Source organism: Haliaeetus albicilla, chromosome 2, assembly GCF_947461875.1.
Source record: "Haliaeetus albicilla chromosome 2, bHalAlb1.1, whole genome shotgun sequence".
Classification (NCBI taxonomy): domain Eukaryota; kingdom Metazoa; phylum Chordata; class Aves; order Accipitriformes; family Accipitridae; genus Haliaeetus; species Haliaeetus albicilla.
In genome coordinates this window covers 6,422,070-6,448,966 of record NC_091484.1, presented here as the reverse complement: position 1 = coordinate 6,448,966, position 26,897 = coordinate 6,422,070, and the positions used below count along the sequence as shown (strand labels likewise).

The window sequence follows — 26,897 nt, the reverse complement described above, 5'->3', positions numbered from 1 at the left end:
TTGCATATCACTAGATGCCCAGTTTGCATTAACACAAGTTGACTTTATTCTAACTGGCAGGAAAAAGTCATCGAGCCCTTGTGGAATATTCCAAACTTTCACTGCCAAATTCAATTTGCTACATTCTTCCTTCTAGACAGCTTGCTCCCATGACAACCCCATGTCAGATGATGCATGTACAGACCCTGAGTTTCCCATAACTTTGTCCTTGGGATGACACCAGTGGCATTTTTCTCATGTTCTTTAAAAGCATGGGAAAAAAATAGTGCCTTTTTTTTTTTTCTTAAGAAGTGTGAATTGTCATTTGGAAATCCCACTACCTTCATATAAGTTTAACTAATCTAGAAATATTAAGAGCAATCAAAAATACATTATTTTGTTTTGAACATTACAAAATAAAGGTTGTGTTTTTTAAAAGTGAGGCTTCTGTTTAGGCATGTAGTAAGAGTCATTCTTCACTGCAGAGGTAACTTGTTGCTTTTAACCCAAGTACAATTCAGATGCACCAATCTGACTGATCGCAATTGTGCTTACAGCCCACCTTGGGGGTATAGGCGTTATCTAAGTGTTGCATATACTTGTATGAATAGCCCATCCATTTGCAGTGGGGACGAAGACATTGGAAAGTAGTGTAGAGCATTTTGTCTTACTGCGTCTGTGGGTATGATTCCAGAAGTCCTAAAGCCTTGAATTGAAAAATGAAGCTCCAGGGTAGGTGTGTGTTGCATATAACTGTCAATAACTGAAGCTAACCTTACCTGCAGTGCTTAAATCCAGATGTTGGAAAGCAAAGGTGTATCTCCAGTACAGAATTAGCTTGTGTTTATCCTGGGATCAGTTCTCCCATATATCCCAACCTCCCCCAAAAATGTCTAGCCTAGGCTATAGTAATCTAACAACAGGCTACCAAGGTTTCATTTCAGCCTGAGTTGGCAGTCCATGGGCCTTGCTTTTAAAAGGCAGGCCAGCCAAGCTGCTAATATTTCACTGCCATGCCCTAATTACCCCTCAGTAATACTCTCTTTTTTTTTTTTTACATGCTTCAAAACACCTGTAATGGCACTTTAACCCTGCATTTGTCTGCTCTGTTTTGCTTTGCTGCAGTATTCAAACAGCAATGCCATAAGGAGTATGCCTGTGCACGAGTTTGCTGAAGGCAGACATCAGCCTTCTAGTACAGTTGTGCTGGCTGATCTACAAAACCTGTAATTTGGGGAAAACGTATCTAAAGAAACTAGTTAAAGTTTAGAGGACAGAAAAGAAGAGGAAATGTCAAGCAGACAAGAAGAAATTAATTCGGTCTGGTGAAAGGTTTTGCTGCCAAATATTTTGGTATGATCTATGTTAGCAATAAGTAACTGCATTTGGAAATTATTTTACACACAGAATTGTTGTCGTATTACTATTACAAACAGCAGCTCTGTGCTGGGGTGCACAAATCCCGCACACATTCGTGGATCAGCCAAGTAAAAACATGGTATTTCCCACAGGAAATCTATCCCAGCATGCAGACTAGTAAAGCACTATTGAGGATGCAGCTGCATATGTAGGGCTTTGTACAGACGACCCTCCCTCTTCTCTGCAATAGCTCAAGCTGTATTTTTTTAGTAAAGGCACATCCTTAATGCTTAGGCATCAAGTAATTTCTTCTGAAATGTTAGACTTCTCCAAGTTAGAGCTATCTTGAGCTGTCTTTACCCACCTAAATGTTTGCTGGATTTTTCTGATAGTTTAACTTCTTTAACAACTCATTGCCGCTTCTGCCCAGTTATTTTCCATTAGACTTAAAGTCTGTCTTTGCATGCAGAACACAGAGAAAACTTGACAGCTGTGTTGCATTCACTTCCACATCTCAGTGTTTCACCAGGCACAGGTTTAGTGAAATCTTTGTTATGGGATCTGAAAGTTTTATTGCTTCAATTTTTTGCTACCAGGTTGCATTGTAAATGCAAATCTGGCTTGTTTAGAGTGCAGGCAGAAATGGTGCTACATTGTTGTCTGGTTGGCGGTTTTGGGGCATGTGATTGTTTTGGTTTTTTCCCCCTTCTAATTATGTAAAACAAATTGGATCAAGGATAAAGGTTGCAGGTTGTAATACTTTTACAGCTGTATGAAATTTCATTTTAGGGGACAAATTTGTGTGATAAATTTGTAGAAAAGGAAGCAAACTCAGATTATTTTAAGCCAACCATGCTGCAGGAGGAGGATGGTGGAATGTTGCCTGCTAGTATTTTTGTTGTTGTTATCGTCGTCATCATTCACCCTTTTTAAATTTTAGGGCTGTCATTTCTGCAAGGAAAAGTTGAATGCTTTTTTTTTTTGACCAGTTTGCTTTTAATCCTGAGGATAGATGAAGAAGTTTTATTCAGGCATCAAATTAATTACTTTTATGCAGAAGACAGTTGATCAAAGAGTTGTTATATTTCTTTTAATTTTACTTCTTTACCATCTGAGCAAGCACTGCAGTTGCATGCTACCTGTCTGATTTATCAGTGTCTTGTAGAAAATCAGTAACTAGCCTTTTCTCTAACCTGAGGGGTTTTGGCAGTTTCAGCTAGGTAGTGGGCCTGCAAGAAATTGATTTGCCTGCACTTGGTGTTGCAGACCTTGACAATGGTTTGATTCTGGCTTTACTGATACAGAAATCTTTGCAAGTGCTCTCAGCATCCAAGAATTTTCCTATTTCTACATGGTTATTTCCTGTCTTATGTGAGGTAGGCTACTTTATGAAGATTTCTTCTGGTTTATCATTTCTAGTAGCCAAGAGAGTTATTTAAAAAAAAAAAAAAAGACTTGATAGGAAAAGGGGATGCACACTGAATGCTTATCTTGCTGGTTATGGTACAGCATTTCTGAATACCTGGTGGAATCCTGCTTCTGTGGAGGTACAGCTTGCAAATGCAGATGAATCTGTGGTAGCCACTTTGTTATCATTCCCTTTCTAGTTAACTTTCTGTACTCTCCTATTTATCATCTGTAGCATAGGTATATATTGTATCTCTGTAAGCCTGGGTTTACTGGGATTCAGTAGTTAGTATGGAGTAACTGTGATACAGCAGAGAATTTGGCATCATTTGAATGCCATGTTGTGTTGGCACCATATATAAATGATTTCCTCCTTTTTGTTTTGTGATTAATGATCAGTTTCAGCTGTTGCACTGTGAGTGTTGGAGCAAGCTGCATATCAGAATGCTGAGGCCTCGCTGCATCTTCAGCTTTGCGTGCACGATTATCTGTACATGCCATAGATGGAAAATGAACATCTAATTACTTTATAAGATTTGTGAACAGAGATTTAGAGCCTGCTTAGCCTTTGCTTGAAAAGTACTTTCTGTGTGATTTCAAGTCTGCTTTTGCTCTTCTTCTCAGGTCCTTTCACAGATGTTGTTACTACAAATCTGAAACTCGGCAATCCTACAGACAGAAATGTGTGCTTCAAAGTTAAGACCACAGCACCGCGTAGATACTGTGTAAGGCCTAACAGTGGAATTATCGATGCAGGAACATCAATTAATGTTTCTGGTAAGCCATTCAAGTAGTTTTTTGGTGATTGAAAATAGCTGCTTCTAATCAATTATTTCTTGGAATGCTTTGCAATCTGAAAGTATTTTGTTGAATGTTTGTAAAAGTAAGAGGTGGTGATTTCATGGAGAAGCAGCCTTTTCCTATATCCTTACATCCCTTATTCCTGGTCTCTAGCAGTAATAAGTTTTGGGTTACGTCTCATTTTGGAGGGGGAAAAAAGGAGAAATACATAAATGTTTTAAATATAGTTCATTAACAGCCTTAGCCAGCCTATCCAAACCAGTACTGCTGCAGCCCTGCCCTCCCTGTGGGATTATTTTTGTACGGTTAGTTTTTTGCCAGCTTCACTTCCTGAACCAGCTCACCACAGGGTCAAACAAGTGCTTGGGCGGGCATGTCGAAGGAAGAATAAAACTGAGTGGACTGCAGCCACACCAGTTTAGACTGGTGTTGGCTGTTGTGAAACTGCCTAGTACAACCAATAATGAAAACATTTACTTTCAGACCATGCTTGTTTTGTGTTCCTTGAAGATGCAATGTGCTTTGGTGTTAGAAATGTCAAGTGACTAAATCTTTGCTGTTCCATAGGAAAAGTTAATTTTCTCTAATGAGTCAGTAGCTCTTGACGTGCCTAAGTTTGGTAATGGAAAAGCAAAGGAGTGGCTTACTTTGAAAGCGTAAAGAGCTGATTAGTTCCCATAAACAGAATGTATGTATATTATTAACTTGCTGACGATACATGCTTTAAAACAGTGTATTTTCTTAATGACTTCTCTGATCCATGTTTTTAATAAAGAATTCTATCAAAGCAGGTAGTAGTGGCATACTGCATGAATAAAGTCTGACTTCTTAGTTAAGAAAATTATTTCTATAAACATGCAGATCTATTTTACTATTTTTAATAAATTTCAATATTGGCATGATAAGAAAAATTACTTCTTGATAGGTTATACAGTTTGCTGTTAGTCTCTTATCAAACTTTTCTAGTCTGGAATAAAATATTTTGGGAGCTAAAACTATTGCTTTTTACTTGAAAAAAATCAAAAAGTAAAAATCAAGACTTACGTTTTATTAAGTAAAAAATGGAAAATATTCAAACACCTCACACTTGGAGAGCTTGCTTCAACAAAATAAAAATTGATCCCAGAAATACTTTGCATTGTAACATTAAGAGACTTCAATCCTGTAAGTCGTCTTGTGCATGTCTACATTTGCACACTCATTGATCTGTTGTCTTTGGGATTTCTACTGTGTCAAACTGAGCGTGTATATGATTGCAGAATTGTGCCTCGCTTGCAGTTAATCTCTGGGGAATGTCACAGTGCGGAGATAACCAGTGCAATGTGGTAGCTGCAGGTGGGGCAGGCAAAGCACTTCTGCTTCAGAAGAAGGTTAGCATGTATCCAGTGAGTTCTGAAGTGACTAATATGTAAATGAAAAAGCTCTCTAGAGAAAAATTGAGATTTTTAAAACTCAGGACAATTCCCAAGTAAAGCTGTCTGTCATCTATACTAGCTGCAGGCAAGCTTATTAAATGCGTAGAAATCAATGAAGTGATAATGAAAATTAGCATGGTTTCTAGCTACAAATTATGTTCATGCTATAAAGATGTGGATTCTTTTCATCTATCAGATGGACTTTTGAAATTAAAAGCCCGCTTCCTTTGCAGGCACTTACCATGCTTTTTAAAACGTTGTCTTGATCTCAACATTGAGTATTTTCTTAAACTTCTGTTTACAATGACCCCTTTGCTCTACCTTGAGCAGAATATAGTCTAGGCAAGTGTTGTATGAACCATCTTATGTTATGCTACCAGCACGCCAACGTCTTACTTGCTTTTCCAGCCTGGCTCTTCCCATAGGCATACCAGATAGAATATGGATCTAGTCCAAGACTTGACTTCAAGTATCCCATTATGTGAGATTGCTGTGCTAACCTTAAGCTATGCTTTGCTCTAGCTTACGTAGCTTTGAAAAATACATCCCTTTTCTGATAACTTTATTCATAGTGATTTATGATTCAGTTAGTTTTGCGAATGGCTATGGTATATTTAATCACAAGCTCACATTTGTGTTCTACATATTTACATGCTGATAATAACTTAGTAATAACAAATAACAATCCTAAATTACCAGTCCTTACATTAACATTATATTTTAAAATACAAGCAGTACACATTCATTGTTCTTTAGGTAATATATTGAGGCAAATTTATAGGTTGATGTGTTACAGAATTTGGGGGTTATAAATGTTAATTCTTCCTAAAACATTCTAAACTGAAGCTGTCTTTATCTTGTACTGTGATTGAATTTCTCTTTAATAGAGCTGCATATATTGCACTCCAGGTAGCTCCTTTAAACCATGCATGGGACCTAATTTTGGACTTGGAAGATGGCAGTGTCTTTGGTTCTGATTAGCAGAAGGAATCTTTTGGATAGGGGTGATCAAAGAGAGGATTTTCATTAACTTACAGAACAGAATTGTTTTCAAATTCACAGAAAGGGTGGAGATGTGTGAAAGAGGGGAGTAATGTTGCTTAAGAACAGAGGGCTGATTTTGTAGTTAATGAAGTGAAAAAGAATTTGTTTCTTTGCTTCTGAATCAGTTATTTTTCAGTTGTGTAATTCAAGTCTTGCACAGGGTGTAAAAATAGGACTTGAATAAATAGGATTTGAATTCCTCCAAACCTAGTGAAAATACTACTGGTGAGAAATTATTGGAATATAGTTATTTCAGTAATCACTTCCGGACACTTAAAGTAATTGGGCTGTATTTACTATATGCAATCTGTCCTCTTGAGAATTCTGACTGGCTTTAACACAGCCTCTTGGTAGCACTGTGTTGGTACTGCACCTTGTCTTTCCAAAAAATCAGTGCCTAGGTGTAGTGGCATGAAGCTCTGGAACAATTTTTTAGTTTCTCAGTGTTACTGACTGAAGCGGAGTTTGGGGCAGCCTTTTCTTCTTGCACTGTAGTAACAGGATGCCTTTGTTACATTCCTGTGAAACTGTATCTGTACTATTTTGATGTAAGTGTATGAGAAGATATTCCGCCCTAAGATAGAGGCAGCAGTCAGAACATTATTCCACTTGATTTCATACTAGCATGACAGCTCACTTAAAACATATAAAATGCTAGAAAAGTAAAGCTTGCTTTATTCTAGTGGAGTCTCAAATACTGGTTTCTTATGCCATATCACAGCTTTTCCTAAATATCAGCGTTTAAGTCCCTGTCAGCATACACTGCTTGCTGCAATGTCAGGTTTGTAGCCCATGTTTTCACCTGTTATATAATGGCATGTAATTTTAACAACTGCGTTTATGTAACTGTCGGGAAGTGTATGTGTACGCTGTCATCTGATCTCATTGCATGTGGTCTGAAATACTTTGGAAAAAAGAGTATTTGCACACATTCCATTTTTGTTAAAGACGTCTTATTTCAACAAATATATCTGATTTTTGTCACTGCCAAGAGGTTGAAATCTAAACAAAAGGCATGAATGGATTACAAAGAAAGAGTGAAAAAAATACAAGCCGGTGCTGATGAGTCTGCAGATAGGTGTATAACAGGGGGAGAGAGGAAGTACAGATGGTACCATCTGTGCACACTGTCCCACTGAAGAGAGCAGTCTGAACGTGCTTCCTAAAAATGGGGAAAAGCTGACGTTATCCTTGGGTTGCTGTTGAATATCCTTGGGGAGGATTTTTAGTCTTCTGTAAACTTGCCTGACTTGGAAAAGGTGGTTTGCATTGCCTTCAGGAGGGTGCTTCTGCAGCTGCTGTTCTCTTCTGTCGCAGTGGGTCTGCCCCTTTGGCTAAGACACCGGTCGTGTCCCGTCCACTGCTGCAGCTCCAGAGGCAACATTGCTGCTGCGCACCGTTTGCCCGGGCCTCCCAGGGCTATGTAGCAACTGCGAAGTTTTGGGTTGGTTTTGTCCGTTTGCTTTAGAAGAATCTATCTTGGTCTTCACAGATTCAACATTTCTTAGTACTACCGAAATATTTACAGAAAGAACTATGTAAACATGGAACAAATGTGAAGCAGTGCAGTGGATTCTGCCTGTTTCTGTAGATGTGAGTGTCCTTTGCTCACCTCTAGCAGAGCTGATCAAATTGCACAATGATCTTGAGGCTCGCCCCTGTAGCTGGTTGGGGTATTTTATGTAAAGGTGATGTAAGTGTGGTAGATTTGATCTATCCAGACCATAAAGAATTTCATGCAGTGCCATTTGGGAAAATTATCAATAAAGCTAGAAAGGAAAAATAGATTCACAGACTATTGAATGGTCTACTTAAGAGTAAACAGTGATGTGGTGGATGGAAATGTAATAGCAGCAAGTTACTAGTGACGTTTCTTGAGAATGATTCTTGGTACTATTCTTGTTTAACGCTTTTATAAGCAATTCTGGCACAAAGAGTACACTAAAAACCCTGATGATGATGTAAAGTTGGGAGGCTGAAGATACGCAGCAGAACTGGGTGTCCTTGAAGGCTACGGTAAGAGAAACAGGATGAGTTTCATCAGAAAAACTGCAAAATCATGTACTTGGAGAATAAAATACTCCTGCTATAACTGCAAACTTGTTAAGGGGGCTGGCTAGGGTGACCAAGATGCTGACATAATGTGGCTGTGAATAAGGCAAATGTAGTATGTGCAAACAGGCTGGATAATGGAAGAGGTAAAAGGGTCTATGCTATTGTCCAGGGCATGAGTAAAATATCCTGGATGTATAATTAGAGTAGCTCATATAGAGGAGTTGAAGCCAGAACAGGTGCAGAGAATGAATGGGGAGCCTCGACCAGAGAGGATCCACTGAGTCTGGCTTATTTAGTTTACCAGAAGGCCAAGAGTTACTGTGATTGATGTCTTGGAGTGCACCAGAAGTAGCTGACTCTTCCCCTTCTTTGATATTTAAGCATAAGGGCACTATTGGTCCAGGACCAAGTAAACAGGCCATTAATAAATTTAGATGGAAACTAGAGGAAGGTTGCTGACTCTCTGAGCAGGGAGACTTCTGTTCCTTCTGCTCTTGGAAGGGAGTGCTGGATCCTAGCAGGCATTATGGATGGAGTTTTACCTCCTTCCATGTTCCTTGCTCAAATTTCCTCTGTTCCTTGAGAGTGCAGGTTTACTGTAGGAAAACCAGAAGAGTTTAATGCTTCTGACATTGTTACTCACTTTGCCAGTAAACTGTTCTAGAAAAAGGAAGGAGCATGTTAGGTGGTCACCGCCTCTCGTTCGCCATCTACAGAGGGCCTTGCGTAAGATATGGGGGGGTATTGCAGGAATGCGTGAGAAAGCTGGTATCCATTTCTTTGCAGAGACTTCAGAACAGGATGTATGTAAGGTTGGCCCTTCGTGTTTTAATTTTGAGAGACAAGTGGGCTGCTAACAAATACAACTTGTGTTACTCCTCATTTCATTGATCTCTCAATGTCTTTGCAGTTTTTGCTTGTGGTGGAATACTTCTGGTGCTTTAGCTGTAAGGTGATCAGTTTAGAAGGCGGTAGAAATACATAGCTCTGCCTAGTAGATGCTGGTGCTAGTAAACTTCAAGATCATGTTAATCATTTTGTTTCTTAGAACTCTGGGTTCTGGTGAAAGCTGGGCAGCCACTTTTGACCAGATGAGGTGACTGATTTGATAAGGCATTTTGTAGGAACATACACTTTTCACATAGTTCTTGTGTAAGGTATGGAATTTCCAGTCAAAACAAAGGAGCCACATTCACAGTAGCAAATTCTCTAGCAATTAGGGCAATTACATAGAACTGATCTTTCACAGAAACCCCCAATAGTATGTGAATAAATGTTGAAATGGTTTGGTTTCCTCTTGAACAAAGTACATATTTTTGAGCTTCCATCTGGCTTACAAGACATTTGCTGAATAATTTGTGTCAATGTGGCTTTCATGTATTGATCTAAAAATACAAGTGCTAACAACGTTTGTACTGTCAAGCCCTCTCTAGCTGCTTGCTCTTATGATTCAGTGAATGGAATTCAGAGCAGCAATCATTTGGCGTTTGGGAACGGCTTCAGCACTATCACTTGGGAAATAATGATTTTCAAATGAGCTTATAGCTGCACTCAGCAAAGTGAATTGAAAAAACTGCAGATCTGGAGAAGTTCCATAAACAGGGGATAGTTTTGACTACCCAGTTGGATCTTACACATTATGTAGATTTGAAATAAGTTAGGTGTCTACTACAGGAGAGAAAAAATTAACACCACTGCTTTTCAGTGATGTATCATGCAATGTTGAAATATATGTGCTTTCACAGTGCGGTCACTTCTGTTTGGAAAAATAGTTTTAAAAGTAGCCTGTTAATCTGCAAACACTTATTTTTGACTAGTATTTGATTACCACAAGGTGAGTTAAAATGTGTAATAATTTTTAAAGCACCTCGTCTGAGAGAATTTGCTGTCTTCCTTCTCTTCTGGCTTTAAAAGGCATGTGGTTGTTGATAGCCACAGATTGTGTGCGTAATAGAGATGGTACAGCCATAACATACTCTGCTCAATGAAGGAGGCAAATTGGTTTGACTTGCCTTCAGTTGCAATAAATGGGATCTTTGAATATTGCTTTTATATGACAAACCCCTGCAATTAGTGCGTATGAATTTGGGCACATAATGTTAATAGCACTAGTACTTGAAAGTAATCCTAATCCTTGAACTGCTTCTCTTCTTAGTGATTGAATTGAGGGACTGAAGTAGCCTCATGGGTCGTAAAATGTGAATTTTTAAACCTTACACCATTTTTTATGTTAGTTGTAATTGCAGTATATGCAAGCTTCATTTTAAATTTGAGGGGGTGGTAGCTTTTTGCAGTATCTAATAGCATGTTTGTGTAAAGTGCTTTGCTTATTTTCTCACATCTGTTTGTCTCATGCTGAAGCTAAACCAGTGTTTGTTAATGTCACAGTAGCTGAATATCCAGGTGTCATTTGCAAAACATAGGGGTTCTGAGTGAGCACTGTGATTAAAGGATATTCCATGTAAACAAAATGCATAACTCTGCCTCTTCAAGTTACTTTAACGTGTTAGTTCTTTACCCAAACAGAAAAGACAAGGAAATTCCTACTGTTAAATAAAAAATGTTAAAAAAAAAAAAAAAGCCCACACACACCCAGCCTGCCATTCCTTGCTCTCTGTCCTCTGAACACAGTCGTTTTCTGCAAAGTAAATTCTGGAATGTTGGTAATTTTTGAATGGGGAGAAACACATTTCTTGTATGCCTTTCAGAGTTGAAGTTTATATAGCATTTAACCATAAACTTCCAGCTATAAATTCCTAACAAACTTTCAGCAACTTATTTTTGGAAGAGAAATACTTGTACTTGATAAAACAAATACCATGAGACTCTTAAAATTTGTAGAGGAAATTTCCATCCTGAGACTTGAACCTCAAGGTTTAAAATGTTTGACTTTGCCTCTGTAGCTTTTCTCAGGAACCATCAGGAATACTGTGCGTACAGCTAATCAAAATGCCAGCTTGTTACTTCTGCCCCAAGAATGGAGGAAGAAAAAAGATGCTTTCTTTGAGAATTTTTCCCTCTGTCCCAGAAGATATGTAGATTATCCTGTTTACTATAAATTACTATTATTATCTTGCCATAGTTGTGTGCAGAATATTGTACAGTGATCAGCATTTCTAAAATTCTCAGACAAAAATCTTGACAGACTGAAGACGACTGTTTCTCTTATCTTCTTTTAAAATTTTGTTTTAAAGTGACGTTCCTGATCTCAGCTGCTGCTTTGGTCATAACAGACATACAACTTAAAACCATTTTAATGTTTGTATTTCTCTAATCTGGTAACTCTGTCATCAGTGCATGACTATGCATCAGAGCAATGTTAACATAATGTGTTTTGGGGTTTTTCTTACAGTGATGCTACAGCCTTTTGACTATGACCCTAATGAGAAAAGTAAACACAAGTTTATGGTTCAGTCTATGTTTGCTCCAGCTGATACTTCAGACATGGAAGCAGTAGTAAGTATTGAAATTAATTAAACTGGACTTCTTTCTGATTGTATAATATTATAAGACCTTTGACTGTGTTCCTTAAGGGCTGTTCTTGAACCACACTGGAGTGATCCTTGAAAGCTTTGCCAGATTTCCATCACTGTGCACGGGAAGGTGTTTTCCGTTTATTTCGAGCCCCAGGAGCCTCACACTGAAAGACACTGTTGGTGTCTGTGGTTGCTTCTTGAGGATGCTGCTGTCAGTAATGGAATACCAAGCCATTAAGCAAATGTTAAGTAGTTGTAATTTTTTTCCATATATCATTTTTTAGAAAGGCCAACTTGAACTATATGTTTTAAGAATATACAGAATATATTCTAAATCAGTGGCATCTTTTATATTTTATGCCTCTACTCTCAGTCTCGAGTCTTCCCTTGAGCAGCTCCTTTTCCCAGCAAGAACCAGGTGGATGATTTACAAGTATTGTATTTTTCTTTATCCCTACCTATGTCTGTTGTGGCTTAGGTAAATGAAAGGCCCTCATAGGTTCTGTCCTGTGGATTACAAATTAGAGTAACAGAAGCATGTAGGTGCTGTAGCAAAGAAGGACAAAAGATGTAGAAATAAGATGTGAGGCTACATTAAGACAACTTGGAAAGGAACAAACCGGTATGTCAACTGGTGGCTTTCCTCTAACAGCAAGATTTGCTACTGCAAGAAGGCACAAGGAAGCTTCCTGTAGTCTAGCTTTTGTTCTCTTGAGAGAATGCTCGGTAGCTATTGAGGACACAATAAAAAAGAAAAAGAGGCCATTAATCTAAAGTGTGGGGCTTGTGTGTGTTTGTAGGTATGTGTATTACTTAAAAACAAAAAAAGCCAACCCCCCAAAACCTCAGAGTGCATATCATGGCTTTTTTATAGTAGTCTTCACAACAGGCATCTTCTTCTGAATAACTTTTTAAAGCTGCAGCATTCCGCAGGGTTAAGAATTTCCCTTCTGAAAGAGATTTATGGAACTATTATTTGTTTAATGGCCTCAAAATAAGATCCAGTGGGAGAAGCAGCAATAGTAATAAAATGTCTACATCACTAGAAAGATAAGCCAGTCTGCCTTTCTTTCTAACTCTTTAATTTTTATGAGTTACTTTATACCATGAAAAATGTTATTCTGCTAGCGAAGAATGTTTTTTAGGACCTAGATGGCCCTTTCAGTTTTCCAGAGCTCTACAGACCAATATGATTTCTTTTCCTGTAACATTTGAGCAGTTCTCAGTTTTGTTACCACTCTGCAAATCTCTTCCTATTCTGGATAAACAGGTGAGACAAATTACTGGAGTACTATAAAGCTTTCAACACTTCACAGGCAGCCAACGAGCTCAAAATAGAATTCTGACTTCAGCCACAGAAGAGCTGAAGTACGATTCAGCTATTTAGGATGAGTCAAATACTTCTTCAGGTTGCACAGGGGTTAGCCATAATTTGACGCCTACTTGAGATATGCTGAGCAATACCATGCTATCAGAAGTATGGTCAAAGTGAAGAGAAGCATGTGAGAACTCCAGGACATAAATGTGGACACTTCTTGCTGTATATCACTACTATGAATCAATCTTTTCAGTTCAGGGTTACAGCTGATACTGGAGCAAATATTTATAACTGTTAATCCCTGTTAAAAATATTGGAAGGAAACTTTTTTATGGTAGACTCCCTAGTTGAAGGGGAGAGAAGGATGAGAGGGGGAACTATCCCTTTCTGTATGTAGCACATCTGTTACTGTTTAGATGTTGATGCTGAAAAATAAGGAGGTGGAAAACAAGGAAGGGGAAGAACAGTCCTTCTGTTCATACCAGAAGGACTGGTATGAACTTGTAGTTCATACCAGTCAGGAAGAAAACCTCATGTGAAATTTGAAAACATTGAATAGGAATGCCACTGAACAAAGACTTCAGAACTAACATTACTGATTTGGGTTTTTGTGATCTTTCCCTTCCTCTGAATGCACCCCTCCCTTTTTTTTTTTTTTTTTATTAGAACCATAGCTCCCCCTATCTATGCTAATTACTCTTCCAGATTTCCCAGTTCTCTCCTAAATTACCTGTGTAAGTTTTATACTATTCAGAATGATTTTCTTCATAGTATCTGGTTTTCCTTTACAGTACCACTCAGTTATATATTTGGTTTCATTTTTATCATGTATGTGGTTAATGGTAACATGGTAAACACCTGTGGGGTTTTTCTGAGTAAGGTGATGTGATATGTTTATGTAATACACTGCCTTTTCCATCTGCCTTAATATACTAGTATGTTTAATATTAAGTTAATATTAAATTATTCCAGTGGAAAGAAGCAAAACCGGAAGAACTCATGGATTCGAAACTTAGGTGTGTGTTTGAGCTACCAGCCGAAAATGATAAGCCTGTGAGTATTTTCAGATGCATGTTGAGTGTTTTAACTTAATACCGCAATAAATCATGTAAAATGGCATGTTTATACAGACAGCTATATAAGCAAAAGACAGAACCCTCTGTTTCACTGCCTGGATGGCATCACCCTTTGAAAACACAATATAAACTATTTAAAATCTTGGTATGCTTAATGTACCTAGCAGCTAATTTGAACAATGTAAGTGCAACACAAGCACAAAGAAATCTTTGAGTTGATCTGTTTTCACTTAGTGAAAGATCACAGGATAAAGAATATTTCAAAAAAAATTGAAAGGTACTGATTGATGGTCATAAAGGTCGGAGTTTATACTGAAGCAGTTATAACCATCAGCAATATAAATTTGCCTGTCCAACACTCCCCTTTGCTTCCTCAATACCACACTGATATTAGCAAGTAAATTGGTAGAAAGCTAGTAAGGAGGACACAAATGCAGTTAGGGGTTATATTGCAATTAGCAGCTATAATATTGTAGGATCCTTTTTTGTTAGGGTAATGAACGCATTAATTTCTAATGGAATTATGTAGTGTCAAATGTAGAACTGATAATGGATTGAATAAACTGAAAAAATGTTTCCTAGTATGTAGGTACTGAAGGCACAGTTGCTTTACCTTGCACTGGACAGCTTGTAATTAGGATTATGTATTGTTATAATGTAACTCTTGTAGTCTCGCTATGTCTGCTCTACCTGCTCCGGACAGTGAACATTTGCTCTGAAAGTAGGTGCTTTTGTTTTAGGCCAGGGTACTTTCTGTGTTTCCAGTTCAGAGGTGTGATGAGAGGAAGGAAAAAATCTGAATTAAATGAAACTTAACAGCTTTTCTGTTTAGTCGTAATTTTTTCTATAATCCCTAAAATTCATGAGGGCAAAACAAAGCACCAGTAGTAACAAGATCCTATTACTTTATTCATATAAACAAAATCTTCATGTTAAGACTTTGGTGGCAGTTCGGGTGGCAATAGAGTGGTTTGTTTTTCATGAGAGCCAGGCCCTTTGCATTCTAAAGTGCAGAACATGGAGAGAATCCAAAGGCAGGAAAGGGAGGAGGGTTTGGAGGTCTGCAGCTTGTTTCCTAACTTGGGTTGCAGGTTCTTCCATCACCACAGAAGCGCAGAAAGATGGAGAGGCGATAGCCAGTTGTGGGGAGTGAAGAGAAAGGGAACTGCAGCAGAGCAGGAGGGTAGTTCCTCGCAATACCCTGGTTCCTGGAGTAGCTATTTGTGTTGTGCTTGGGAAGGGAAAGGTGAGGAGAGCATGAATACTCCATAAGTGGACTGTGAACAAATAAGTTCCCATTCATACTGTGGGACATGGTCTAAGGATGTTTCCTTTTCCATATATGCAGGGACTGAAAAGTTGAGGTCATGCTGTCTGCACTTACTGCTGCTAATCTGGTGTTTTCTGTGAAACAGAAAGGGGAAGTAAAGGTTACAGAAAGAAAAATGTTGTTTATTTCTTTTGATACAGGCACGTTTCAGGTGTGCACAGACAATTTTACCTGATTCTCCTCCTAAATATCAGGTGTGTGGTGTGGTGTTAATAACTAACCAAAAATCACTCTATCCTTTTTTAACAGCATGACATAGAAATAAATAAAATTGTATCCACAACTGCAACAAAGACAGATTCCTCTGTAATGTCTAAATCAATAAGTTCTTCTTTGGATGACACTGAAGTTAAGAAAGTAATGGAAGACTATAAGAGGCTTCAAGTAGAAGTTCAGAGGTTACGGGAGGAGAATAAACAGTTTAAGGTAAAGATACTTTTTTTTTTTTTTCCCCAGATTTACCCCTTTCCTGAAAAAGGAGCTTCCAACTTAAAGGTTTGGTCACCTGACCAATATTTTAATATTGTCTATAAATTAAAAGATAATTTAGGTTTCTCTTTATAAACTGAGAAAAAGTGTTGGAAAAATACTTCCTTTGAAAGGAGCTTACAAGTCATGCAGTCAGAGAAACTGATTGGATAGCAACCCAAAGTAATGAATTCTCTTTTCTTTTCCCACCTAATTTTCTCAATCTGAGTTAAGCTGGATTTGGCCCTGTTCTCTCAAACTGATGGGAGCTTGAGGGCAGTGTTGTGCAAATACCGAGTGTTTTAGTAATTGCACCTATAATATGCAGTTGAAATGACCAAAGTAAGACAGATTAATAGGAAATATGCTTCCTGTCATATCCAGCACATCGCTGTGAAATCAAGTAATTGAGAAGCCTTTATCACCATGCTGAAAAACTCTTTTTACAGTAGTTTCATTTGTTGTAAATGCTTAGTTTCATAGATAACAGCACCAATGAAAATTTGGAATTTTTGACTATTGGACCCCAGTGAAAGGAACTGTGTCCTGTCAGCTCTGATGCTGCTTGGCTGGCTGATGCATGAAGAAATTCTTTAAAACATTTGTAAACCAGTTTTGTTTTGCACATAGAAATAATGTATGTATATAGGTGAGACACAACCTTAACTTCTCCTTGTGTCTTGTTTTGCCAGCGTCTCACAATAGTATGTGATTTTACTTTATTTTTTTGCAAATAGGTCTTGAATAAACACTGTACAGGAGATATGTAGAATTGAGCTGATGTCTTACAGTAATGTCTTAAAATGGTGAGCTGTTGCTCCCTTTGTGGAGTGTTAGAAACATGTAAAACTTCACAAAACAATGTTAAATTACTGCCAGCCACCAGGTGCTGTCAGTGTCAGGCTAGAGTCACTGTCAAAAGGAAGTTAAAATATTTACAATGAAAAGTAAAATTACTATATAGGTAAGCAACATTTTATTGTTTACAAAAGCCAGTTATCCCCATCTAGACTTAGAGCAGTAGTGAGGTATCAGGTAGTCTGTGACATTTAATAAATAATTTTTTTTTGTTTAAAAAATGTTTTCCTCCAGAATGTTAGGTGCCCCTTTAAATTCAAAAGTGAGAAACACTGACATACAGTGAGCCTTTTGAATTTCACTTATCTGACAATTTTTAAGGCTGCAGTAACTTTTATTACAATTTTATTTCTTGAGTATTTTTTTATGTATAGACTGGAGGCTTTCGCTTCAGTATCTTACACTTTTGTACTGTAATACTGTATCACATAAAAAGTCTAACACTATTGCTTCAGCTGTATACAAGTTAGGTCACAAAAGGCTCATTTTACCATCTCCTAAAGTGCTCTGTGTGTGTGTGTGGAATGGAGTGTGCTAACACACAGCTGTGCTGCACAACAGTTTAGATCAAGATGTGGGGAGCATCATATCCACTTGAAATGATAATATCTGGTGTTATGATGTTGTTTTACCTGTTGTCTCATACATCTTTAAATCAAGAGAGCTGTCAAACTCATACCAAGAAAATATCCTAATTATTGCCACTAGTTTCATGTCAAAATGTCAGCATTAATATGATGGGGGAAATAGATTTCCCTTCAAATGCTGGTGAAATTCGCTTGTGACATCTAACTAGGGGATTGATGAGTATTATTGCCTTAAAGTTGCATATTTTTCACAGCCTACCTTAGTTATATTGAAAAGCATTTTCCCCAACAGCACTATATTTGCTTACAGAGCAAGAAAAACATCTTCACGCCATTCCCTCCATCATTTTTTTTTTTTGAAGTTCTGGAGCTGTGTCCAGCCTTTGGACGAGTGTTCTTGCAGGCTTCCTAATTGCTTCCCCTATTACCTTAGTCAGCAGGAGAAAAATTCCAAGAGCATGTGATTTTTGCTCTGCTAGTCAAATAGATACAGAATTCCTCTCCTACCTCAATGCCCTTTCCTTCTCAAGATTATCTAGGAAATAGAGCTCTAAATTAGCTTTTGCCTATTTTATTGTGCCCACCTAAAATAAATATGATAAGGGAGAATATTATAAGCTTTTTTCCCAGTAGAAATAATCAATATATCTTCCTTTAGGAAGAAGATGGACTGCGGATGAGAAAGGCACCCCAGACAAACAACCCAATATCTGCTTCTGCAGCTGCTGTTAAGGATGAAGGGCTCAGCTCCAGACTACTTGCTTTGGTGGTTTTGTTCTTTGTCTTTGGTGTAATTATAGGAAAAATAGCCTTGTAGAGGCAGCATGCTGGAAATTGTAAATTGGTTTGATGGTTCTGCCATATCATTGGATTAAATTTATTCATAACAATGTTTAAAAAAAAAAAATTAATGTATGACATCTCACAGGTCTTGCCTTTAAATTACCCCTGCACAAATACTATGTAACATAATCTAGAAAGTTTAAAATGTACAATGAATGAATGAAAGAAAATATGCTTCAGTGATGAAGGTGGGGAGAAAATCATGATTCAACACTACAATGGAATATTGTATATGTCATTTTAAACATTCTTAGACCCTGGTATATGTTGCTGGATTACCTCTTTTTAAAAAAAAAAAGGAAAAAAAAAAAAGGAAAAATAGACAAACTATTCCTCCACTGCTGGAGCTGGCCCTATTGGATGTTTGGAGCTGGGTTAGGCAGGAGGTGTTGATAATTTCTGTAAAATACGTTAATCCACCATTCTGCTCATAAATTTAACAGTTTCTGTCAGTGTCTTCAACTCTGTGCAAGTTACCAATTTCTTGGCACTTAAATGAATAGTGAGAAGCTGAAAAGAATTGTATGTGGCAATGCTGAATGTGCTAGGCATCAATAAGAGGCATATATTGACTGGTATGACACTCATTTGGAATAAAGGTCAATGCCTTGTTCTCATAAAGGGACCAAGCTACATTGCTGTTGGTTCATTTAGTTGAATTAAAATGTTATTCAGAGATGTTTAATGCATATTTAACTTATTTAATGTATTTCATCTCATGTTTCCTTATTGTCACAAAATTGACTAATACTATATGGTATGAAAAGGCACCTGTTTAAAGCCAGTGACTAGAACTAAAAATTTGCTGCTGTAGTGATGCAAGATTCTTCTGCCTCCTGGTATTTTGGGCACTACACAATTGTTGGGAGTTTTGATCATCTGAGCATTGGAGAAACAGTGGTCAGGAAACTGTTTTTGTATGTAAATAAGTCTATCTAGGGGAAAAAATATTAGTAGTAAACTAGTCCTATGCCGTAAAAGACCAATCCTGTTTGACTATGTAGCATCTTAAAAAAAAGAAAAAAAAAAAGAAAAGAAAAATTAAATAAAGCCCCCAAATTAATGTTTCCTTTGTTACTTTTGTCATGTTCTCACAGTTTCGGGGGGGGAGGGAACAGTATTCTCTGTCCACCTTTTTTATGGCATAAAGAAACTTGCAGCCTTGTTTAAGGATGATTTTTTTTTTTCCCCAGCCTAATTTTAAAATAAATCCAAAGAGCCCCATCATCAGCCTGATATACATAAGTGTTCAAAGTAATGATGCTGACTGCTGAGGTACAAGGTAACTTCGCATTTTTCAGTTTAGTTGGGTTCAGTAGTTAAGATGCTTAATAGCACGTTGAAAGTAAGGTTAAGGTAATGTCGTTTCTAAGCATACTTTTAGTACAAAATACATAAACTCAATGTGTTTTAACATGTTGAACTTCAGTAGATGAAACAGCTTTTGAGCCGGTAAATTCTTGTACATTCTTAGATGGTAGATCCAAAAACCATTGGTGACAAAAGTTTTTGTAACAACTTTCAGAATTAAGATACATCTTTTAAAAGTGACTTCTTTCATTCCTGTATTATTCCTGTGATTTCTTGAGAAAGCTGTTTGGGCTGCAGCCTGTCTACTATGCTCATTGACCTTTATATTTGTTCCACTTGTGGCTCAAGGGTTTCTTGCTTTGCAAGTGCAAATAAGTGAAATTTTATGTGAGGTTTAACAAGAAAACAGAAGGAAAAATCTTAACTGGTGTGTTCAGCTTATGAACGCAACTCTGGAAGTACCTCTAGAAGATTCAACAGAGATGAGAGGTGTATCTTTAGCATTCTAAAATGCTAGTGCCTTGTCTGCTCAGGATGGAAGTGACAAAGCTATTGAAGTATGCCTGTAAAGGGCAGAGAAGATGGGAGATGAGCTGGAAAGAACGAAGCAGTGAGTTCACTGACAAATTGGACAGAACTGATCAAGAAAAAAATACTTTTCGGGCAGCAGAAGCTAATGAAAACTTTTACGTGAAATATTTTAAAAGAACCTTTTCAGAAAGACAAGGTTGTAAGTGATGTTGCAAAATTAGTTTTCATGGCTTTGAAGAATATATTTGAGAAAGCCTTTACTGAAGGGAGACTGAGCTCTGCAGTATTTTTTTAAGAGGCTGTAAATATCTTGATCTTTTGAGATCTCTTTTTTTTTTTGAGAGCCCTTTGTTCTGCTGAAAAACAGCCTCAGAAAAGTTTGTTAAAAAGAAAAAAAAAATCGCTGTCCTTGCAGGGTAAAGGGGGAGGATCAAAGCTTTAAACTGGTCTCTTGTCAGTATATGTTCCAGGCAAATTTTACACACGCTGTTAGCTACCGCGGTTGACTGTTGGCACAGGCAGCTCCCCAGATGAAGGGGAAAGCCAGCAGAATGTCTGTCCTCTTTCCAGTGCTCAGCAGTCACTTCTTAGTGATCTGTGACAACTTGGAACTTTAATTTGTGAGCAAAGTTGTTCCTGTTGCTTGCACTCCAGGATTATAAAGAGGTCCCAGAAAACACACTCATGCTTTGCTAGATGCCTTACAAACGCGTGATCAAAGAGACCAACAGAGGACCTTAGTTAAGGATCTGTTGGTAACAACTGTAGCCTGCAGTTGGGGCTGACCCACACCATCAGTCCTAAACAAGACTGTTAAATTAACTGCTTATATTTTGGAACTTAACAAAATTCTGAGGTCCTTCCTAACCATTTCTGAAAACAGCCTGAATAGACAGTAGCACTGAATTGTCTGGGTAATGCTTTGTTTTTGCTGAGCTTAAAATAAAATGACTGATCAGTGGAATCCTTATTATCTGTCTGTTTGACCGGACCCTTCTTTCATACGCAGTAGAAAGAAATCTAAGGATGCTTTTTCTTGCAAGGTTCCTAAAAGGCCAGTCTGTAGATACATTGCAAAAATATATTGGATGGATGTTCTTAAGCCACCTGGATCTTTTGTAAGTTCTTCCTAACATGATGACACCAGACCAAGTGTTTTCATGAAGTATTCATAGAAAGTGAATTATTCTGGAGGGCATTGTATATCTTAGGTAGTTATGCATGAAACATAGAGTTTCTAAATAAGATTATTGTCTGGTGTCCTCAAACAACACCAGATACTAGAAAATTGTAATTGATACATGATAGTAGAAATCAAGTTATTACTTAATCTAATTATTGTCCTTACTGTTATTTTAAGATGCCCACTTGCATATCTATTTATTGTTAATTTTTGTAAGAGCCAGTAGAGGCTGCTTAGGTAGTCTTCATGTTGTGGAGCTTTACACTCCTGTCTGCACTCTTTGGGCAAATTTGGTATAAATAGATATCTAAAATGTCTTGAAGCCTAGTACTGGGAAATGAATGGAAATTGGTTTCTACTATTTTCATGTAGTTATCCACATCTTAAAGCAAATATTCCATGCATGAATGATCATAACTACTGCTCTGCATTGGCAGTTGTCAGCTGTGAATGCACAACTGAAACAATTGCATATGCGAGCTAGGCACACAGTTTCAAGTTACTGTTGAATAGCCTTAGGGATTGAAGAGCAAGATACTATGTGTGTCATGTTGAGAGGGATTGATGTACCATGACGTAATTTTCTAAAAATACAAGATTGTAATAGCTTGATGGTGGTATTTCATGTTACTTTTTTGTCCTGAAATGCTGTTAGTGGGCTGAAGTTGGAACCTCACTTTGCAAATCGCTAAGAGTTTCTTGTCACCAATAAACTATAAAGGGTTTCTATTCACTGCACATGTAAACTTGCAATTCTTGTTATAATCTTGATTTAGCAGTCAGCGTATTTACATAGTGGTGTGCACACAAAAAGGGATTGTTAATGTCTTGAGATACTTGATGTTGCAGTAGCCTAATGAAAGAAAACTATGTCATCCCTTTTCTTTAGAAAATATGTATGACACTTTGATCTCTTAATTGGAACACTTCCTTAATTCTCGGGCACAATAGTGACTTAACTGTACTATTCTAAGTTTTTGGAACTATACATCTCTTGCTCTACATGATGTCCTGAAATGCCATATCCTGAGTTCTGTTTTCTATATAAAGTAACTAAGAAAAAAACACAACCAAAATCCCTCTGTTTGAAATTAAAGAACATGTAAAACAAGCACTCTGAACTTTATGTTTGTTGTGGCTGTGTTACAGCTGCAATAGTACTTCACAGCAGCACTAGAGCAGCTTGGGGTTGGAGAGCTGCTTTTTCATTGTTTGAAAATGGGTTAGCATCCATTACTCAAATCCTCAAGTGAGCAAGTTGAGAAGGGACAGGTGGTGAGTGAATTTCAGTGTACATATTTGAGGGGTGGTGGTGGGTGTTGGTTTTTTTGGGGGGGGGGAATGGGGTCAGAAACACTTAATATAAAAAGAAGAAAGTAACCTGTACAGGAATGAGAGTAGTTCAATACAGTATGTGGAAGTTACTATTCTTTGTCATCAGATACATGTCTACAAATCTAATCTACTAATTAGAAAATACTTGTATAAACCAATGTTTAGGCATTTTAGAAAGAAAAGCAACTACTGAGCAAGGCTGCTTGCTCATATAGTGAAACCTAGCAGTTCTCTAGCTATACTTCATTAAAAGATGATAATGGGATACAATGCTAGTGTAAATCATCAGTTACAGTTAGATAAATAGTGGGATTTATTGTTCAAGCAGGGCAATGCTGATCTTAATTGGACATAGAGGATTTCTTTATATTATGCTGACAGCTTCATGTATACTGAATCACTTTGTCTAATGGGCGTCAGTGCAAAAGTGACATTACTCATTGTGCTGTTACTAACTTTTATTTTGATTAGCTTCAGAGGACAAAGTAATTGTGTGTTTCTACTACTCAGATCTGCTTAACTATAAAATTTGCTTGTTTTATTAATGGGTTGATTTTTTTTTACAGGATAAATGTAGATTATTTTTTAAAATAACACAAGTAAGAGCCAGCCAGAAATCTCTTGCATGTAATATTCCAATAAGCATGCACGTGCACACTTCCAAAATTACTACATACCTGTCATTTACTCTACTGTTTCCTGTGGCTTCATTTCCTTTTACAGAACTGTTTTCACATTTTTACTTCAAAAAGTAAAACTTTTCAAAACTTTACTAAACATCCGTGTAGATCTTTTTGCCTCTCAGTTCAGGCCTAAGTTTGTCTTGAAGCTTCTGCATGAGTGAAAAATACAAAAAGGAACACTGAGTCTATGAACACAGAAACAAGGCTGCTTTTCCTACAAGCAAACTTGAACTTTGGATCTTTCCTCCTATGATCTGTCATTAGAAAATGGCCTTTTCCAGATGGCAAAACAAAAGAAGTTAAGAAAACAAATGAATTAAGAAGAACTAATTGAAGCTGCATATTACAAGTTGACATTATACATCTGGCATTTCTGTTTATGTTTCTGCATCAGTACATTTCATTCTTATTTAATAAGTTCCTAATTTTGTGATTTTTTTTTCCAAGATTTTGAAGTGCCTTTAAAGAACAGAACAGCCTGTAGTAAAGTATTGTTCCCAGTTTAGCTGTACTTCATTTTTTTTAATAAAATCTTTTTCTTCCGTGGATAAACTCACAAGATTAGAAAAGCCTCTTGAACTCCCTCATGTTTGAGTTGGCAAAATTCCCACACACAATTATCCACACACAACTACTTTTAAAAGACCTTTATTAAGGCTGTACAAAGTCAAGCACTCAGAAGTTAGGAAATGGCAAAACCAAGTTTGTGCGCTGTTAGTTTGGCCACTTTCTGTGAGTATGTTGCAGTATCTGATCAAGCCTTCAGTACTGGGTCAAAAAGTGGGCTAAGGCTGCCTAGAAGTTGTCTAAAACTTCTAAACTTTGTGTGCCTGACCTTACATAATCTTAAGTTCTCTTAAGATATGTATAATTAGGTTTTTAAAAGTTGAACTTACACCTAATAGCTGATGCCATTTTTTAACCCACGTGTGTGTCAGGATTGAATCCTTTATGTTCTGCGTAGGGACACTCGTTTTGGACCTAAGTATCTGATGTAGTGGTGAGTAACTCTTGAGCTGAAGCAGCAATTTTTGTTTTCATGTTTCACTAGGAGGCCACACAGAAGTGTGATTGGAGCCAGGAATATTTGCTTCAGTTCTGAGCCCAAAAGAATGTTTCTGTGAAGGCTGCAGACTCTCCTGCCCAATTTCTTTTCTGATCTTTTCTGCCTGAGCTGTCAAATCTCACTCCGTTCCCTCCCTCAGCCCTTTGATTGAATCCAAGTCATCCTTGTTCTCTCGCTGCTCCTTGGCAAAAAAACTGATGTCCAGCCAAGCATCTTTAAGTGGCTTTTCTTCTCTGCTGCCTATTTATTTTTCATCTCAGTCTCTTTCTTCCCATTGCTCTTCTAGTCTTGCTCTTCCCTGACTGCCTGGCCCTGACTTCTGGCCCACGGGAATGCTCTGTGGCTGCACCCGGGCTGCCTGGCAGAAGCACTCCCTTCACATAGATGTCTTAACTCTGGTCCCAGATGCCTTTTCCCATCCGAGGTAACGACTCACCTTTCTGCTTCCTCTTTGATCAAATTTGTTCCTTCTTCCTCTTCACTCTGTGTAGTTTGGAGCAATGAGTTGTCAACCATCTGTCTCCAGCTTTTTTCTGCTGTTTCAATGCAGCATATTTATTTTTAGTAAATAATAGGCTTTTATGTTCAGTGTGGATTGTTTATCAAATGAAGCACTAGCTCAATGCTGTTAATATATCCCAAAGTGTTTTAAAACTTTTTGTGTTTTGTTTCAGTTTAAGAATTGCTTGGAAATCTAGAATGCAAAATACATTCTGAGGTATTGTAAACAGGGGGGCATGAAGATGGCTAATTGGAAAAATAAGTTACTATTAATTAAGCTGTGAACAGGAGATCAAACCCATGACTATGTCGGTCAAACTCAGCTCATGCTTTAAATTTTTGTCCCTGCTAGAGAAACAGAAAATTGCAAAGGCAACTTGTCTGAGTAGCTTATGATACTAAAGAAGGTATGAAAGACTTTCATGCTTAGACTTGGTATAGGAAGCTAGTAAATGTATTCAGAGTGTTTGAAAATTATTTTATTTTTCTTTGCTTTTTTGAGTGGTTAAAAAATGATTAAACTTTTGCAAAGTATTCTGTAAGAAGTGAATGGGGAAGAGTTTTCTAAGACACATGTGCCTGTTACCATTGACTTTCAGCTGGTACTAACCTGCCAGTGCATGTTAGCTTGGTTTTCTTCACAGGTACAATAAAAAGGTATATATTTATTTTACAGTTGAAAGGAATCCAGTAGTCAGGACTGATGTTCATTGTCTAGGTCCTAGACCTGTTTTTTCTAATGCAGTGTTAGACATGAAACATGAATTTACTTGGTTTTGTCTTGTTCATGTCAGATAAAGATAAATGAATCGCAGAACTAGGAAGTTGGAATCCTGATTACTTTCAAGCTTGGCATACAGCCATGTGAAATGCTAATAAATGTAATTGGTGCTTCAAAAGGGCACAGCTGAGCAAATTTCTTATCAAATCTGGTAGCGAAGAAGAAATTAGATGGAAAACTGAATTAGAATTGGCAGTTTTTTAAGTGAAAGGTGTTAAATGGCCAAAAACCCAATAATTTTGCAATCGAGAAGAGGGACAACTTTGCCTAACCGCCCATCCTGTTTCAGTAATGAAATGAAGGGGAAAATTAGATGTAAAGTAATATAAAACAAATAAGAAAAAGGGAAGCAGACAGCAATCAACTCAAAATGAGAGTTACGAAGCGTAGAAAATTAATAAGGCAAGCAATAGCCAGAGGGGGCGGGGAAAAGTATGGGTTGGAGTGCTTGGAGAGGCTGATAAAAGAGCAGAAGTTCAGAGGAAATCTGTGTGGTAGGTAAGGACTATTACTAGATGCAGGTGGTAAAGCTGCTAGTGATGGTGTAAGAATTGGAAAGGTGATGTCACTCATTAGCAATGCTTAATATTAAAAATCACTATTTTTAAATCCAGTAGGTCTAGAAACCTTGTATCTGTATTTCTAAGGGAGATGCCTGGGGCAATCTCTGACCTGCTGATGAGAAGGATGGCAAACAGGACAGGACAGGACGGCCCAGGTGAAGTGCGTAGCTAGCTTGACACCCCCAGGGAAGGGATGAAAAAGGCGATGAGGGAGCACAATGTAAGTCATTTCATTCTGTCTTTTGTTTTTTAGTTTTCTTTGGGATTAGAGTGATGTGAGTGTATCTGGGCCCCTGCAAAGCTTGGTGTGTTCTGACAATCACACGTTTCAGAAGTGGTCGTTCAAAGAGAGGGGATACTCATAGAAGGGTTCTGCTGGGACCCCATATGATTCAGTGGTTCCAGATCACTGGTGAAAATAGATACAAAATCACTACTAAGAAAATGTTAACATGACAAAAATATCCATACCCAGGACCAGAGTGAGTAAGAGCTCCACATGTGTTCCCCGTGCAGTCCCAGGGTAAAAGACTAATGAATAAGAATGTGTTCTTGTTTTTAATTACTGTTAGCAGTAAGTGATTATACTTCTGTGTGTCTCAGCTGTGAGAGTTGGGAATTTTGGATGCAACTTGGATATTGACATTTTAAAAGAGAAGCTGAGTAATTACAATGGATGCAAAAAAAAGATTCAAAAATTACTGGTGGAGTGTGAAAATGCCTTAGAGAGGGCGAGAGACGAAACTCAGTTGGCTGAGTTTATCTACCAAAATTGAGAATGTCTTGATTACAGTGCATAGGTACCTTCACGGGGAGAAAATACTGACCACTGCAGCTCTTTGATCTTAAAAAGAGCAACACAACAAGAACCACTGCCTGGTAATCAAAGCCAGGCAAATTCAAATTGGAAAAAGGCACAAATTCTTA

General features: G+C 37.6%; 1 protein-coding gene across 4 annotated transcripts in view; it reads left to right on the top strand.

Annotated features, from left to right (window-relative positions):
- The window catches only part of VAPB (VAMP associated protein B and C), a 35,111-nt gene extending 13,332 nt beyond the window's left edge, over positions 1–21,779 (top strand). Inside the window, exons 2-7 of one of the 4 annotated variants that reach the window (XM_069804446.1) lie at positions 3,370–3,522; positions 11,413–11,516; positions 13,827–13,907; positions 15,401–15,454; positions 15,717–15,755; positions 17,832–18,335. In XM_069804446.1, the coding sequence (XP_069660547.1) occupies positions 3,370–3,522; positions 11,413–11,516; positions 13,827–13,907; positions 15,401–15,454; positions 15,717–15,755; positions 17,832–17,990 (590 nt within the window). In that variant the 3' untranslated portion in view covers positions 17,991–18,335. Of the gene's footprint in view, positions 1–3,369; positions 3,523–11,412; positions 11,517–13,826; positions 13,908–15,400; positions 15,455–15,509; positions 15,687–15,716; positions 15,756–17,831 lie in introns of all 4 variants that reach the window. The other 3 variants (XM_069804437.1, XM_069804464.1, XM_069804455.1) reach the window with 3 other exon arrangements.
- The last annotated feature ends 5,118 nt before the right edge of the window (positions 21,780–26,897 follow it).